This window comes from Terrapene carolina, unplaced genomic scaffold (genome assembly GCF_002925995.2).
Source record: "Terrapene carolina triunguis isolate 2854851 unplaced genomic scaffold, T_m_triunguis-2.0 Scaffold88, whole genome shotgun sequence".
In the NCBI taxonomy this organism is placed as follows: Eukaryota; Metazoa; Chordata; order Testudines; family Emydidae; genus Terrapene; species Terrapene triunguis.
In genome coordinates, this window is record NW_020664439.1 from 2850084 (window position 1) to 2865706 (window position 15623).

At 48.5% G+C, this 15623-nt stretch overlaps 1 protein-coding gene across 1 annotated transcript in view; it reads left to right on the forward strand.

The window, feature by feature from the left end:
* Positions 1–12366, forward strand: part of MYO7B (myosin VIIB) — an 82792-nt gene extending 70426 nt beyond the window's left edge. The window contains exons 40-48 of the mRNA XM_029911107.1: positions 1345–1450; positions 1890–2003; positions 3153–3240; positions 4432–4538; positions 4866–5051; positions 6587–6703; positions 7675–7758; positions 8901–9020; positions 10699–12366. Of these exons, the coding sequence (XP_029766967.1) occupies positions 1345–1450; positions 1890–2003; positions 3153–3240; positions 4432–4538; positions 4866–5051; positions 6587–6703; positions 7675–7758; positions 8901–9020; positions 10699–10788 (1012 nt within the window). The 3' untranslated portion in view covers positions 10789–12366. The remainder of the gene's footprint in view (positions 1–1344; positions 1451–1889; positions 2004–3152; positions 3241–4431; positions 4539–4865; positions 5052–6586; positions 6704–7674; positions 7759–8900; positions 9021–10698) is intronic.
* Positions 12367–15623: the final 3257 nt, after the last annotated feature.

Consider the following 15623-nt stretch of genomic DNA (forward strand, 5'->3'; position numbering starts at 1 on the left):
CACACACATCCCCTCCAGCACCTCCCCAGGTACCGCTCCCAGTACTCTCACACATCCCCTCCAGCACCTCCCCAGGTACCGCTCCCAGTACTCATACAGAACCGCTCCAGCACTCCCCAAATACCTCCTCCAGCACCCCCCAGGTACCCCTCCCAGTACTCACATGTAACCGCTCCAGCACCCCCCTAGATGCCCTTCCCAGTACTCATATACCCCTCCAGCACTCCCCAAATACCCTCTCCAGCACCCCCTCTCTCCCTCCCACTCCAGCAGTGTCCTCTTTTTGGGACCCTGAACCATGGCACCTCTTTCCCCATCCCTTAGGTCCCTAGATCAGGATGCAGGGAGAAGTGTCCCGTGCTGCTGCTATCTGACCCTAAGCCAGGCGAGAATGACTGAATCCTGCTGAGCTGAACGGGCACAGATGGCTGGCTCGTATCAACAGCCGTGCTGTTAAGCAAATGTTAGGTTCAGTTTTCCCCTTCTTAACTGAAATTCACATTTTACTAAGTTAGAAGAAATGAGGTTTTAAAAACACCAAAATAACTCCGTTCGCTGGGTCAGAGGCCAGGCCAAATTCTTCTCTTAGTCACTGTGGGTCCCCCCATCCCATGTCTCCTCATTGATCTGGCTGGCCACAGCAAGCCGGGTCTGCCCCACTTCTCCCCTCTACCTGAGCTACTCCACAAAGTGCAGGAAACAGAGAAAATAGCAGCACCCTAAAATAATGGGCTAGCTTTGCCCCTTCTGTGCCTCTGTTGAGGTCTGGACTGAGTCAGACCCAGCTCCCCTTACCTTAAAGTGTAGCTCTACTTGCAGTGTGACTCTGTGAAATTGGTATTGTGGAATACACTTCCACACCAACCCTGCTCAGTTGATAGGTAAAAACATAATGCTTCTAACAGCCCTTCCAAGCTGGGGGCTTAGTGGCACGTGCATCATTAGCTGTATTAAAGATTCTGCATTGGAATCTCAGTTAAATTCTTTTGATGATGCGTGAAGCAGAATAGAATCTAGCTCTCTCACCATTGTCTCGCAAACAGGAGGAAAACATTACGTTAGCTATTAAAGACAGAAGCTAGGATGCCGAATACACACAAATGCCATTTTTATCTAGCCACTTCACAGAGTAGAATGGCTTTTTAATGCATGCTCCAATCAACCCGCACATCCTTGCTCTGTTAATATATTTAACATGCTTTAGGGCCAGAGGTGCAGTGGGAAACTCTCCTTTCCCAAAGCCAGAGTGCTGGGGTCTCTGCTTCAGTTTAATCTCACTCTGCAAATCCCCAGGGGGTTGAGTGAATGCCCAGCTCTGAAGTGCCTTGGGTTGTTGTTTTCCAGGAGTGGCTCTCGGAAGTGGGCTCCCCATAACGTGGAGGTGGAGGCCATCCAGCAGAACATCACCAAGATCTCGCACAAGGTTTGCTTCCCTAACAATACAGAGCAGGTGAGAACTCCCTCTTTTCCCCACCCTTGACATTCATGTTGGGCCACATTTCAATGGAGTATGGTGCTACTGTGTTCAGAACAGTGGCTGAATCGGACTCTTCATTTGGTTCATAAGATCTACCTTGACCAGTGGTGGGCAACCTGCGGCCCACGGGCTGCACGCAGCCCGTCAGGGTAATCCGCTGCTCCCATTGGCTGGGAACAGCAAACCGCGGCCACTGGGAGTTGGGGGGGGGGGCCATGCCTGCGGATGGTCAATGTAAACAAAGCGTCTCACGGCCCGCCAGCGGATTACCCTGACAGCCCGCGGGCCGTAGGTTGCCCACCACTGACCTAGACCCACAGAGAGTTCAGAGTTGTCAGCGCAGCTGAATCCGTTGCCTCTAAGCACCCCTTTCTTCCTAGTGCATTCCATCAGGGCCTCTGTTATGTTTTAGGTGTTTGAGGTGGGAACAACCACCAGAATCCGGAACCTGTGTCAGACCATTGCCTCCAAACTGCAGCTGAGCTCCTGGGAAGGATTCAGCCTCTTTGTCAAGATCGCAGACAAGGTAACTCCGCTCAGGTGTGCTAGGATGGAGCGTGGCAGGGAAGCCTGACCTATGAGGAAAAGCTAAAAAGACTGGACATATTTAGTCTGGAGAGAAGAGAATGGAGGGGGGAGCTGATAAGTCAAATATGTTAAGGGCTGTTATACAGAGGATGGTGATCAGTTGTTCTCCATGTCCACTGAAGGTAGTAGTAGTAGTAATGGGTTTACTCTGCAGCAAGGGAGATTTAGGTTAGATATTAGGGAAAACTCTCTAACTATAAGGATAATTAAGCACTAGAATAGGTTTCCAAGGGAGATTGTGGAATCCCCCCATCACCGGAGGTTTAAGAACAGGTTGGACAAACACCTATCAGGGATGGTCTAGGTTTACTTGGTCCTTGAAGGCCTTCCGAGGTCCCTTCCAGCCCTATGTTTCCATGACTCCATGAAGGTGCAAGGTGGTTTAGGACCTGTGGGTAACATCCCTATGTGAAGATGAGTAGTTGGGAACAGCAGGGGAGAACATTGAGGGCCACACTCCTGTATCGGAAGGAGAAAGATCACTTACTGCACACTGCTGTGGTCAGATCTTTTTCATGCTTAGGGTCGGACCCTGCGAGATGTTGGCCTGTAACTCCAGTTGGCTTCCCTAGTGATGGTGGGTGCTCAATACCGCCCTGGAATTAGTTCATCCCCCAAAAGCCTCTCTGGCTCAAGCTGAAGCCAGGCTGTTGGTGCTGGCAGTCCAGCAGGTCTTCCCTCTCCTTCTGGCGCCATTTGATCTTTGTGCACCAGGAGCAATAGATAGTCTGCAAAGCGCTGAGCTCCAGGGGAGAGGAGCCCTGTGTCTGCCAATATTGCAGCAGCAGGAGCTGGCGGAGAACAGGGAAGGCAGCTTCCATCTGCGTTAAGGGCAAGCAGCCAGGGAGGAGGGAAGAAAAGAATAAACAGAGTAAAACTCCAATGAGAGAAGGACACTTCCATTAGCCTTCCCCCTACTCCCCCTCTCCCCCAATCTCTCCTCTCATTTCCCTTTGCCTCTGATCCTTCCCCTCCATGCCTGTGCTTTCGCTGTCTGTACTGTTGGCAGGGACAGTTCAGGCCGTACTGACCTTCACCGTCTCTGGGTGATGCAATTTCCTTCCTCCCATTGCTCTGCATCTTGCAGGTGATCAGTCAGAATGAGGCCGACTACTTCTTTGACTCCTTACGGCAGGTTACTGACTGGACTCGGAAGAACAAGCCAGGGAAAGATGGTAAGGAAAGGGATCTACTCTTGGTGGCTGTGTTAATCTGTAGCAGAGCAGTGGGTGAAAAGCAGGATCTATTCATCCTTTGTGAACGTCTGATTGGTGGGCTGGTAAAACCCATTTCTGGCATGGTGTTCATGTGCATCATTGGTGTCGTTTGCCATGGTACTAGGAACCAGTTGACCTGGGGCAGCCAGGACAGGGTGGTTAAAGACACTGGAACTGGTCTGTATATGGGTAGCGCTGGCTGACTTTGATACCTTTGAGTTTCTGCATCTGTAACGTGCTGACTCGTGGATCTGATGATTGCAAGTTACAGTCTGGGACTTGTGCATTGCCAGACCCAATGTCACCAGGTACACACATCAAATATTACACAGGCTCTCATATAATTCAGTTCCTTGCTTCATTAGCAGCTTGTTATGTGGATTATTCTGGCAGCCAGTTTAATATCTGAGCCCATGTTATCTTGTTGTATTGTTTAGGGAAAGCACTTATGGGGTTAAATCTGATTATAATTCTCCCCCTCCCACACTTAAGCTTGTAGTTCTAAATTTGGGTTGAACTCAAATTCCACCCACTTTTCTTGCTAATTTCTCCAAAGAACTGGGGTCAAAATTGCCAAATGTGGCCACTGACTCTCAGTTGCTCATTTGGAGATATCTGGAGCCCCATTGTCTGAAGCGCTGAGCAGGCAAGCCTGTCGACTTGGAGTTACCAGGAGATGTGCCTGCTAGCACTCGGAACATCAGGCCAGAGGGGTCAAATACAGGCACCTAAAATCAGCATCTCCTCTCACAAAGGCAGCTGCCAGTGAATGCTTGGTAGGAGAGGTGGCAGGAATTGCTCACTGTGATGGGTTAGGATCCGGACATAATACACACAGCCAAGGAGCTCTGCCATTTCTTGCCACTCTACGAAGCAGTGTACACGTGGGAACGTCATTCCCTTCCCTCCATCGCATCAGCTCACTCCCGTTGTAAACCTACAGCGACTGACAGTAACAATAGTGCAGGCTTCATTTGCCAGTATCTTTAACATTATTTCTAAAAATAAATCAAACCTACAAAGTACAGTAGCCCTGAGCTATGTGGACCCATCAGAACTGGCCTCAGGGGACAGAAGCATTGACCCAAAAGGGCTACAGTTCCTTAGAGGATGACCTGGGGAGCACTGACAATGTTGTTGTTCCCATAGGGGTTGCTGTGGCTGTGACTTACCAGGTGTACTTCATGAGGAAGCTATGGCTGACTGTAACTCCCGGGAAAGACCTGAAGGCTGACTCCATCTTTCATTACCACCAGGTAACTACGTCTCTAGGGAATGGCCAGTAAGGGAACTCATGTCATGCAGTGTGATCAGGGCGATATAGTAGAGAAACCGATCCTGCCGGAGTATTTATTTCTCCATCTCAGACAGGGCAGCCACCATCATAGCTCCAGGGGCACACACAGATTTTAAAACACATAATAATCAATTTGGCATCTGTCAATATAAATTTACCCTTCAGGGCTGGCCTTTTCCGGGGGCTTGATCTGTGAGGCCTGCATCTCCATTTCACAGTCTCTGCCTGGCTTGGCCCGTATTGGCTCCAGACCATTCTGCACAGATTCACTGCTTATGCCTTCCAGGAGCTGCCCAAGTATCTGCGAGGATATCACAAGTGCTCCAAAGAGGAAGCTGTCCAGATAGCAGGGCTGATTTATAAGGTCCGTTTTGACAAGGACCGATCGCAGCAGGCAGCCATCCCCAAGATGCTGAAGGAGTTGGTGGCAGACAATCTGATCCGAGCGATGGCTCCGGAGGAGTGGAAGAAGGTAAAAGCCCCTACACCTGTGCTTGAGGCAGCCAGCCGGTCCTGCTCCTCACACTGCCGCGGCTACTCTTTTACATGCCCAGCTTGCGGAGAGCTAGCGCGAGGATGGCTCCTCAAGCTGGGAGTCAGGCCGCCAGCTCAAAGTGCAGCCGTAGCCTGTTCCTGTTTATAGCCATATTTTGCATCCTCTAAATAATCCTCTGACATGTGCCTGTGTCCCCAGAGCTGCTAAACTGAGCTGTGCAGTCCTCTCAGAGACCACCCCAGACATAGGCGCCGACTCCGTGGGTGCTCTGGGGCTGGAGCACCCACAGGGAAAAATTGGTGGGTGTGGAGCACCCACCGGCAGCTCACCTCTGCCTCCACTCCACCTCCTCCCCTGAGTGGGCCACCGTGTCCTGCTTCTCCCCCACTCTCCCAGCACTTGCACCGCGAAACAGGGGTTTCGCGTGGCAAGTCTGTGGGGGGGGGGGTGAAAGAGAAGGAGGAGGAACGTGGCGCGCTTGGGGAAGAGGTGGAGCCAGGGCAGGGATTTGGGGAGGGATCCAATAGGGGCAGGGAGGGGGCAGAGTCGGGGCAGGGGGCGGGAGCACCCACCGGCGCCAACAAAAGTTGGCACCTGTGACCCCAGACCTCTCCATTTTCTGTGTCCACCATGGCTGGATGGACAGACAGACGGATACTCAGTTAGGAAAGGTCATTGGATTTGAGAGTTAACTTCATCCACATCAAAGCCGATTCACATAATCAGCCTTTCATGGGTAGCCAGTTATCATGTAGCAGCCAGAGGCAGTATACACACCTCTGCGCAATTCATAACAAACAGGACAAAGACCCCTCAGCCCCACCAGGCAGAGAGAAGGGTTGGATGGCTGCTTGGCAGGGAATCAGAGGGTGTATGCATTGACAAGAGGTGTCAGGGCACAGCTTGTCCTACCCATTTGTATAGGACAGGTGAGACTTGCTTGTGGAGGCAACAGTTCCCCTGTGTTTGACTCCCACCCTGACTCAGCCACCCCCTCTGGGGCACCTGCTTCTGCAGGGTCTCATCCAGCCCCCTGGAGAGAGGACAGACAGGAACTGCTAGGAGCTCCCCCTTCCTACATGAGCTTCACTTTCTCTGCCCCAGGCCCAGGGTAGGAGGAGATCTGGGAGCCCTGGGTGGAGTTTTCCACTGTGCTGCCTGGAGGCCCAGCCAGGGAAGCTGCTGGGCCAGGTGACCTTCACTCAGGCCTGGTGGGGAGCTGCTGGTCTGGGAGGATCTTCAGTTCCCATTGCTGGAGTCCAGGGCAGAACCTGGCTAAGGGGAGCTGCTGGGAGATTTCCACCTTCCTTCCTTGTAGCAGCTGCAGGAGACCCCAGGGCTCCCCCATTCTTGCAGGCATAGGTGCCCCTTGCTGCCTTGGGGTGATGTGGCCACGTGACTGATCCTGCAGTGTGATGGGTGAGTGCATATCTGCAGGACAAACCCTGGGTGGGGGAAAGCCTGCCCCACTCTCTCACTTACTGGGGTGCACGTGTCCCTTTTCTATTCAGAATATCATCGGCGCCTACAGCAAACACGAGGGCAAAACAGTGGACGAGGCCAAGGTTGCTTTCTTGAAGCTGATCTACCGGTGGCCCACGTTTGGGTCAGCCTTCTTCGAAGTGAAGGTGTGTCTAGGCGGCTTCTCATTCCGCGTGCACTAATGGTTCTGCCAGGGGAGCACCAGGTGGGGTGCGCTCATCTGCCAAATGGGAAGCTATTCCAGCCCCCACCCCTCCTGCCGCCTGCAAGAGAGGGGGAGAGACTGTGGGAACACATTAGTGAGGGAAAGCAAAACTCATTTCCTTCCCCGTGGTGAGGTTCGTGGTCCCTGCCCTCTTGTGGGAGCGAGTCAGTGGTCTAGTTCCAGCTCCTGGGAGAACTCTGGCTCATAAAACTCCTCTGTCCTGTTCACCACTCTTCTTGTTCCAGTGAAACATAATTGTCTTAGGGGGCCATGGTGGCAAAGGGAGAGGTGCCCCCTCAGGTATCCAGGGCCACTCCCCATGGGGGTGCTTGAACTGAATTCTTGGTTGGTAGGAACCAGTGCAGAGAAGAGCACAGGGAGATGTGTTCGGTGACTGGGATCGACTGCTGCATTATATATTCTTTGGAGCCCCTTGATCATGTAGGTGCCTCCCTAACCTGAATGCAGTGTTCTGGGTCCTGCTGCCCTCAACCTAATGCAGATGCCATCTACTCCTTTCTTCCCCAGCAGCAGTGCACACTACTAACCTTTTCACGCCACAGTCCCCCTCCAACCTCCCATCATCCCCCACGGCTTGGCCCTCAACACATTTTGGTTTGTGCAGTACCAGGAAGGATGTGCCGCAAACCAAAGTGAGAGAACTACTGCCTGATAGCCCAGAGCTAGCAAACTAGATCTGCCTTTAAACAGCCATTGTGCAAGTCTTCGGTATGGTCTCAGAACAGTCACCCTTGGTAATGGTTATATGGCACTTTCTGAGCTTGTTGCCTCAGTGTTAATTTGATAGTGACAGTAAACAACATTGGGGAAAGTTGAAGGTCTCTCTGCGATTAATAGGAATCTTCATTCGCCTCCTTACAAACACTCGCTTATTTTGTTCCTGATCACCAGCAAACCTCCGAGCCAAGTTTCCCAGACATCATACTGATTGCAGTCAACAAGCAAGGAGTCTCGCTAATACACCCCAAGACCAAGGTAAGAGTCACTTCTCCAGCGCCTGGGGGCCGCTGCAGTCTGGCTCTCTGGGAAATGCAGGCTACCTCAGCTTGGCAGCTCTAACGAAGGATCCCCTCATTGGCCAGGCCCATTAAGGAACAAGGGATAGGACCTTCTACTTGGATCTTAGGAGGAGACAAACAGAGCCCCTATTCTTGTTCTGGGAAACTGAAGGATGGGTGGTGCCCAAAATCACCCCTTGGGATTAGAGCTGCTGTTCCAAAATAATTCAGGCAATTGCTACAAGCAATCTCTGCCCAGGAAAGGAAAGACCTGACGGCAGCTGTAAAGGGGCATGGTGACAAGAAGGATATGTGATGAGGAAGGAGCAATCCCCAGCTGAAGGAGTATGGCCAAGTGGATGGAACAGATAGTAGGGAACCAGCTTTAGGGAATTAGTGGCAGGAAAGCTGAGTTGTCTACAGGACAGCAAATACATAGGATGGAAAGAGACAGGTAATCAGACTGTAGGCCTGTCAGTGTAGTTGGCTCTGTCAAGCCTGCAGAACAGGGACATGTCTACACTGCAATAGACCTGTGGCTGGCCCCGCTCAGGTGATTTGGGCTGCAGGGCTATAAAATTGCATTGTAGATGCTTGGGCTGGAGCAAAGGCTCGGAGTCTCCCACGTAGGGGAAGGGTCCCAGAGCCTGGGCTGCAGCCCAAGCCCAAACATCTTCACAGCAACTTTATAGCCCCACAGCCCGAGCCCAATTCAGCTGACCTGGACCAGCCGCAGTGTAAAACATACCCTATAAATTCTTATTGTGAATGTCACCATGTTGCTTTTTACAAAAAATAAAGGCACTGGTGTATCCAATGGCTTAATGGCTACTAACGTAAGCAGCAGCATGGCATGGGAAAGGCTAACAGTGAACAACAGCCTGCCAGAAACCCAAAACCGCAGGGATCAGCTGCTCTGTGCAGGCAGGGAGGATTATGCTGTGCTGCCATTTGGGGCATGAGCTGAATTCAACAGCTGTGTGCCAGTCCCTAACAGAAGGCACTAGGAGATGAAAGGATACACTTGCCTTACTGGAGTGCTTTCTCTAACCCGGCACAATCTGTTTTCCTTCCGAACTGTTGCACTGTTTGGTTATTTATGTCTCTTTCTGCCTGCAGGACATCTTAACAGTTTACCCCTTTAATAAAATCTCGAACTGGAGCAGTGGCAGCACATACTTCCACATGACAATTGGGAACCTGGTGCGGGGAAGCCGGATTCTGTGCGAGACATCTCTGGTGAGGAGCCTCACTGTCCCATACATGTTCTCCTCCTCAGTTTTCCCTTTCTTCTTATGTCTATAAGCATCACAGATACCTGGTGTAAGGATGCTGATGTACATGAAAACAGCCAGAAAAGGAAGGATACACTGTAACAGTTCGTTCTGCCTGTCTCAGTCCACAGATTACACAGAGACCCTTTTGCTGGTTCAACACCCTGGGCAGTTTATTTACAGGTGCATCCCCCCATCTTCACAGGATGCCTAAGACCGTTCCCAAGCAGAGGAGAGCAATCTCTCACTCCTTCTTACTGCCGGCTTCCCTCCTGTGCCTATTTGGGGGCTTTTGGCTAATGGCTAATTGGCCTTTCTGCCCTGCTCCACCCACAAATTAGGCACAGCCTTGCATAGTCAGCTCCAATCTGCTTTGCCTGATTGGGGCTGCTGTGAAGAGTGCTGACTCAGGCCTTTATACCTAGCCCTTTGTCACAAGCACACTGCTTCCTGTCATGACTGGCTTTAGGCTTGATGGAGGTGACAAGAGCTTTCTTCCGACTCCCTGCAAAAACAGTAATTGTTCTTCCAGCTTAACTGACAAACTGTCTCGCAGGTCAGAAGCAGATTGGTGCTCTATGGCACCAGCTGCAGTGGAGGAGTGAGTGATGGGTTGAAGCCAAAGTGAAGGGAAAAAAGTAGCACTTGCCCCCGTTCTGCCAGCAAACCAAGCTTCCCCTCCCTGAGACACCAAAATGAGACTCCACTCACCTAGATCTTTGTAATACAATTACAGCCCCGTACTTTTCACAAATACAAAATAAAATGAAAATCAATATATAAAAACCCCCTCATCCCGCAGTGATGGCTCCTGTCCCAGGGGGCTGGGCCAAGCTCTCCTCTCCAGGCATTGTGACCTGGTGCACGGAGTTGCAGTGCAGCTCAGGTTTGGCCTAGTCAACCCTCCATTGTGACCGGGGAGGGCAGCTGGGTCAAATTTGAGTGAGTGGTGTTGTGACCCCTCCCTAGGGCCTTCTAACCCTTCTGGTGAAAGTGTTATAACACAAAAATCCTGAAAAGTAATTTATTTAAAAAAAAAATACAAAAATTTCATGGAGTTCTAAATATGATCTTCCTTTTCTGGCATGCTTTGCTCAGCAGCGAAATGGTTAGCAGTACTGAGACCTTGTCATTAGATTTCAGAGTCAATGACCCATTTAAATGAATGGGGAGTCCCATTTCTCCCAGAAGTCTTGTTTCAGGCTGTCTGCAAGACTCAGGCAGGCATCACTGCATGGGTTTATAAGGGCTCGTATTGTTAAGGTTACCTTTGCAAACGTAAGCACTAGTGACTTGTATATGAAAGCTGAGATTCTGAAACACAAGATGGCAGCCCACAATGTAAAACATTAGTTTGCTGAACCACTACAAACCAACCCTGTTTGATCACTAGACCAGGGACCACATGGCTTCTTGCAGTGTACGCAGCACTGCTTTTAATAGTGCTACTGTAGTATCTGAGAACACACCAACTGGAGCCATGGAAAAGAATTATCTGAATGATGTTAGGAACTGGGAGAGGAGGTAGACATAAGGAACAGGTACAGAGGGCACACAGCTTGGGGAATAACAACTCATGTTGCCAGCTGGCACCTTCTAGAGCTCTTTTCAAGAGACTAGGTTAAAGTTTCTCTCTCCTGCAGGGTTACAAAATGGATGACCTGTTGACATCCTACGTACAGCTGCTAATGAATGCTGTGAACAAGCAGAGGAATCCCCGCCTCCCTGCCTGAGGGTAGAAGCCTGCAATTCATACCTGTGCCAAACAGCCTCCATTTCATATCTCAGACCAAAACCCCTTTTAACACTGGTCCTGCCAATTAATCCTCTGATCACACCCATTCTTCAGTAAGCCACGCTGGTGAAGTACTGCCACAGGGGAAGCACGAATGAGCACACGCTAGCTAACGTTTTAAGCTCTCCTGTCCTAGACCCAATGGACAAATTCAATATGGATTATAAACGTTGCAGCGTTTTCCTGGATTTCAACCTGGACACGGCCCTCAATTAATACATGAAAAAGCAGTCTGAAAACCTCTTCAGATCTACTATGGTGTCCTCCATTCTGACAGGGACATGCCCCTCCAATTCCTTCCTCCTAGCAACATAGGACATAACTTCAGTCTTCTAGCATTAGTATACTCACAGTAATAGCCATCCTATTCTGCTATTATGGGAGAAACTGCATCGCTCCTGGACAGTTCAGGCTGGTAAGCCATACAGGGCTTTGCAGAAGGGAAGAACCATTTCTCCTGTAACATGGTTATTGTCTGCTGTCTTGTTGCCTTAGATAAGTTGTGAGCTAGTGCACTTCCTTTTGTGTCTCCTTTGGTAACTGCACCTGGGTGTCCCCCAGCCTTCCTTTCTCATAAGGAAACAGCACAGTGCTCCCCAATATGCATGAACACACACTGATTCGGGCTGTTATTAAGGACTGATTCTGCACCCTTACCCTGACAGCTCCCTATAAATACTACTCAATGTGACTCAGGGTTGCACAGGATTGAGCCTATGACACACAGAACTCTTTTGAAAGAGCCATTTTCCTGCTCTATAGAAGTGCTCCTAGCATGGAGTTATGTAGACATTCTTTCAGGAGACAGAATTCCAGTTAGTTAATTTTACTGGTTTTCATTTCTCTTGATCTTTCTCCAACTTCCTGTTTGGCAGACAGCTTGAATGGTAAAGCCTGATTCAGAGTTTATTCATCACATGCTCCTCCACAGACAACTCCTGTCAGCAAGAGAGAACTTTCTCACAATAAGAACTGCTCAGAGTTCAAAAATCCTGGGAGGTAACCTTGCCCCTACACTACTTTCCAGTACTAGAAGAGCAAATACTTGTCCTTCCCAAATCAGAACCACCCTCCTGTGACCACAGGACATGTGGTGCTTTTAGTGCATTTACACCAAGTTCCTTGAGGCATGGTTTGACAGTGCTGGAAAAGCAGTGCTGTTGAATCTCTCGTTCTAGTTTGCCAATGTATGGACAATGGGCTTCGTTGTCCCCTGGACGTCTGCGTGCAACACAGCCATTAATGGGAGGATTGTACATGCACTGCAGGGAGAATAGGGCCTCAATATCTCTATGCATCTAAATGAGTGCCACACTTTTCAGAATAATTGATCTTTTTGCGACCAGTCAGATATTCCCAATGCAATGTCCATTGCCAGCAATGGATGCTTTGAGACTACCAATGTCAAGGTGTTAATGCTGGCATCATACCTTTGAATTCAATTTAATTAGATATAGTGTCTGATAAATGTTTTATACATTGACTCTGTACTGAAATCTTTGCAGCCAAACTATTCTGTTTCCCGTTTTTAAATAAACTGTTGCAGATCAGTGATGACGTGGTTTCTTTCTTCCACAAGTCTGGTGAGTGCTCTCCCAACCTCAATATAATCTGAAAACCTCTCCAATAGGTTATACTACCTCTGCATTACTACAGCATACCATTCACCACTGACATCCGGAGTCCAACCTAGCTACATGGCATCTGTCAGACACAACAGCAGTGCCTCCACTATACTAGAGCATTGATGAATACATCACCTTCTAACCAGCACTGATCAAAAATGTTTCAGCAAAACATTCTTGTCATAGACTCACCCTCCTGGAGCACCTCCTCATGGCAAGACCCAGCACTGCAGCCCCTCCACCTCACCTTCCTCCTCCAGACTTTGGTGCTCTGTGTGGTGACTTAGTCCTCTGGCCAGGTCACACCAAGAGTCCCATCCCTTCTTGGGTAACAATGTCCCAACTCAAAACCCAGAGGAATGAAAATCCTGGGTTCAATCTTCTGCAGATTCTTCGCTCATCTCCCGGGCTCTGCAGAGTTCTTCACTCAATTACTGAGCAAGGCCTCCCAGGGCTTTCTCCTTGGAGGCCCAGTTTATCACGAGCTGTTAACTCTCAGGGCTTTTTCCCTGGAGTCTCCCTCTGCTCCCAGACCTGCTGTAGGAGTCTCCTTCTCTCCAACTGCCCTCTCCCTTCAGGGACAATCCCAGGCTAGATACTTCCTGCAGGCCCCTTTCCCAGAGAGGAAGTTCCAAACTCCTCCCTCCTGGATCTCCTCCCCCTATTGCTTTGCACACCTTCCTTTATAGGAACCACCCAGCCTGGTTCTCCCCAGCTTGGTCTAATCCTTAATTACCTGTCTCCCCTTCAGGTGCCACAGAACAGGCTAATTGTCCCTGCCAATGTGGGGTTTATAATACCATCACAATTCTGAAATAGGAATGTGGCTAATCCTTGGAGTTACTGAGTGATTCACCCTCGGTCACGTCAGAGGTGTAGATCCAAAAGACTCCGGTTTTATTGTACAGTACACATACAATAGTTTTTATATTTTAATCTTTAGTGTGAAGATTTAAAATGTATTGCAGTTAACTTTACTACAAGAACATACATAACAGGTGCAGATTATAATATTTTAGTCCAGCAGTCACAGATTTTGGTTAGACATCACAAACTCAGAAGTACTATAAAACAAGAAATCCGCAGTCTGCAGAATACATGCCGTGTAATAGGGAGTGGGCTTGTCCCTTTAGTATTAATACATTTCTTCATTCATTCTATATAATCCTTAGCACTAAGAGTGCTTTACAAACTAAGAACGAAACACCTCTTAGAACAACTGCTTTAGTCACAGGTTTATCTGCGAACCAATGCCTCCCCTGCTATATGTTTCAAATTAACACTTAACTGCATCACCCAATACAAAACGTTTGGCATTGGGAACTCCGAACATGGAAGGTTAAACAATTTTTGCTAATGTTGTGTGGATAACTGTGAGGGTAAGGACCAGGACCCAAACCCTAGAGAAAACATATAGCAGTTTGTTTTGTAATAAGGAAGGATATTAAGGAAGTGATTAATATTCCCCTTGAATATGAGTAAGCTGCACATATCGCAGTTGCTAAAAGCATTGCCATCTTCAAGTGTAGTCAGTGAGCATTAGTGATTTATTTTAAATATAGATTTAAAACTGTGAAAGTATACAATGGACAGCAGCTTTTGGTAAGTAATACAAGCTTAGCCTTTTGAACCAAATTCATCCTTGATATAACACCACAGAGGACAATCGAGTGACAGCAAGAATGAATTTGACTTTCTGAATTTAGAGCAAAGGAAAATGCACACATCTTAGTCGTAAATTTCTTTCTATGAAAGAGAGAGTCTCCCCTGACTCCAGCACTATGAAGAACACATAGGTATTGGCAAATCCATCACACCAAAAGACTCTGCCCTAAAGAAGTCCACAGATCCTATCACATCTACTTTACATCCTATGCCATTTATTTTTCCAAAGGTGGAATCTGGGGAAAGATGAATGTTTCCAAGCTGTTCTGTAGTTATTTCCCATAACTCTCTTGATTGCTCAGCCTCTCAAATCTGATATTGTAACTCTGTAGACAACCATGTGCTCTACAAAGCAGGACTCTAGTGAAATATTTGTCAGATTAACAGTTAAAAAGAGACACTTTAAGACATTTGATTATCCATATAGTATAAAGTTCAGAGTCTATGGGTGTCTCTTCCCTTAAGTAAAGTACTAGCAAGCCCTGGCCTAATCCACTGAATTTCAAATATTAGAGAGGAAATAAGAGTCCTCACTGCATCTCTTCTCATAGTACAAAGATATTCACATTCATATCTACATGCACATGTTTAACCATGTATTTGCATTTTCCATTGCTAAACTCAACAGTGGCCTCTGCAGGAAACAGCTGACAAGATTTGAGCTGGTCTGGAAGACAACTACTGTCCATGAAGTACTCAATTTTTGCATATTCACAAGCAGATATAATGCCAAGTGTCCTATTGCCATCTTCCCAGGAAATTCTCTTGAACTGGGACTGGTGAATCAGCTGAAAATACCCCGCTGCTCAGATTCAGCATTGGGCTCCTTCCTGTGACCAAGGGCATGGGGAAAGGGGCTGCATGCTTCAGACTAGGAAGAATCAGCATAATGAATTGTGAATGCTCGTGGGCCTGAAGTGCCTGTGCTTTAGTCCTTCAACCAAACTCTAGAGAGAATAAGCATAGTGGACTGGTCCCAGCAGTGGCCACTTAAGATTGCCTTCATTTGTGCAGTTCCTTGTGCCCATACCTGAAGGATGGGCCAAGGGCTAGAGAAGAACAAGAGCTGTCCTCAAGTGCTATTAAACTGTGACAAAAGTAATACTGTCTAGGTTATTGTGCAGATTGATAGTCACGGTGGAAGACAGACAAGCTCTCTAATTAGATCAGAGAGTCCATCCCTTCGCAAGTGCCATAGCGGAGGCAGTGCACAGAAGGTGTTAAAACAGTTATGGTAGCTTACTACAGCAGAAAGTAAAGCAGCCAAAGGCAGTTAGTATTAGGAAAGCAGCTAACTAACCAGGAGCCTTGCACAGGGAGTGCTTGTCTGCACTAACCTTTTCCCCTAACATTTTTCACCATTACTATCTCTGGTGCAGCTTCACTGGTGGTAGCAACAGCAAGTGCTCTCGTGTAGAGCAGCCAACAGCATTTTAGCCACTAGGTTGTATGAGTTTGCTCTAAGCAGGACTAGACAACAGGG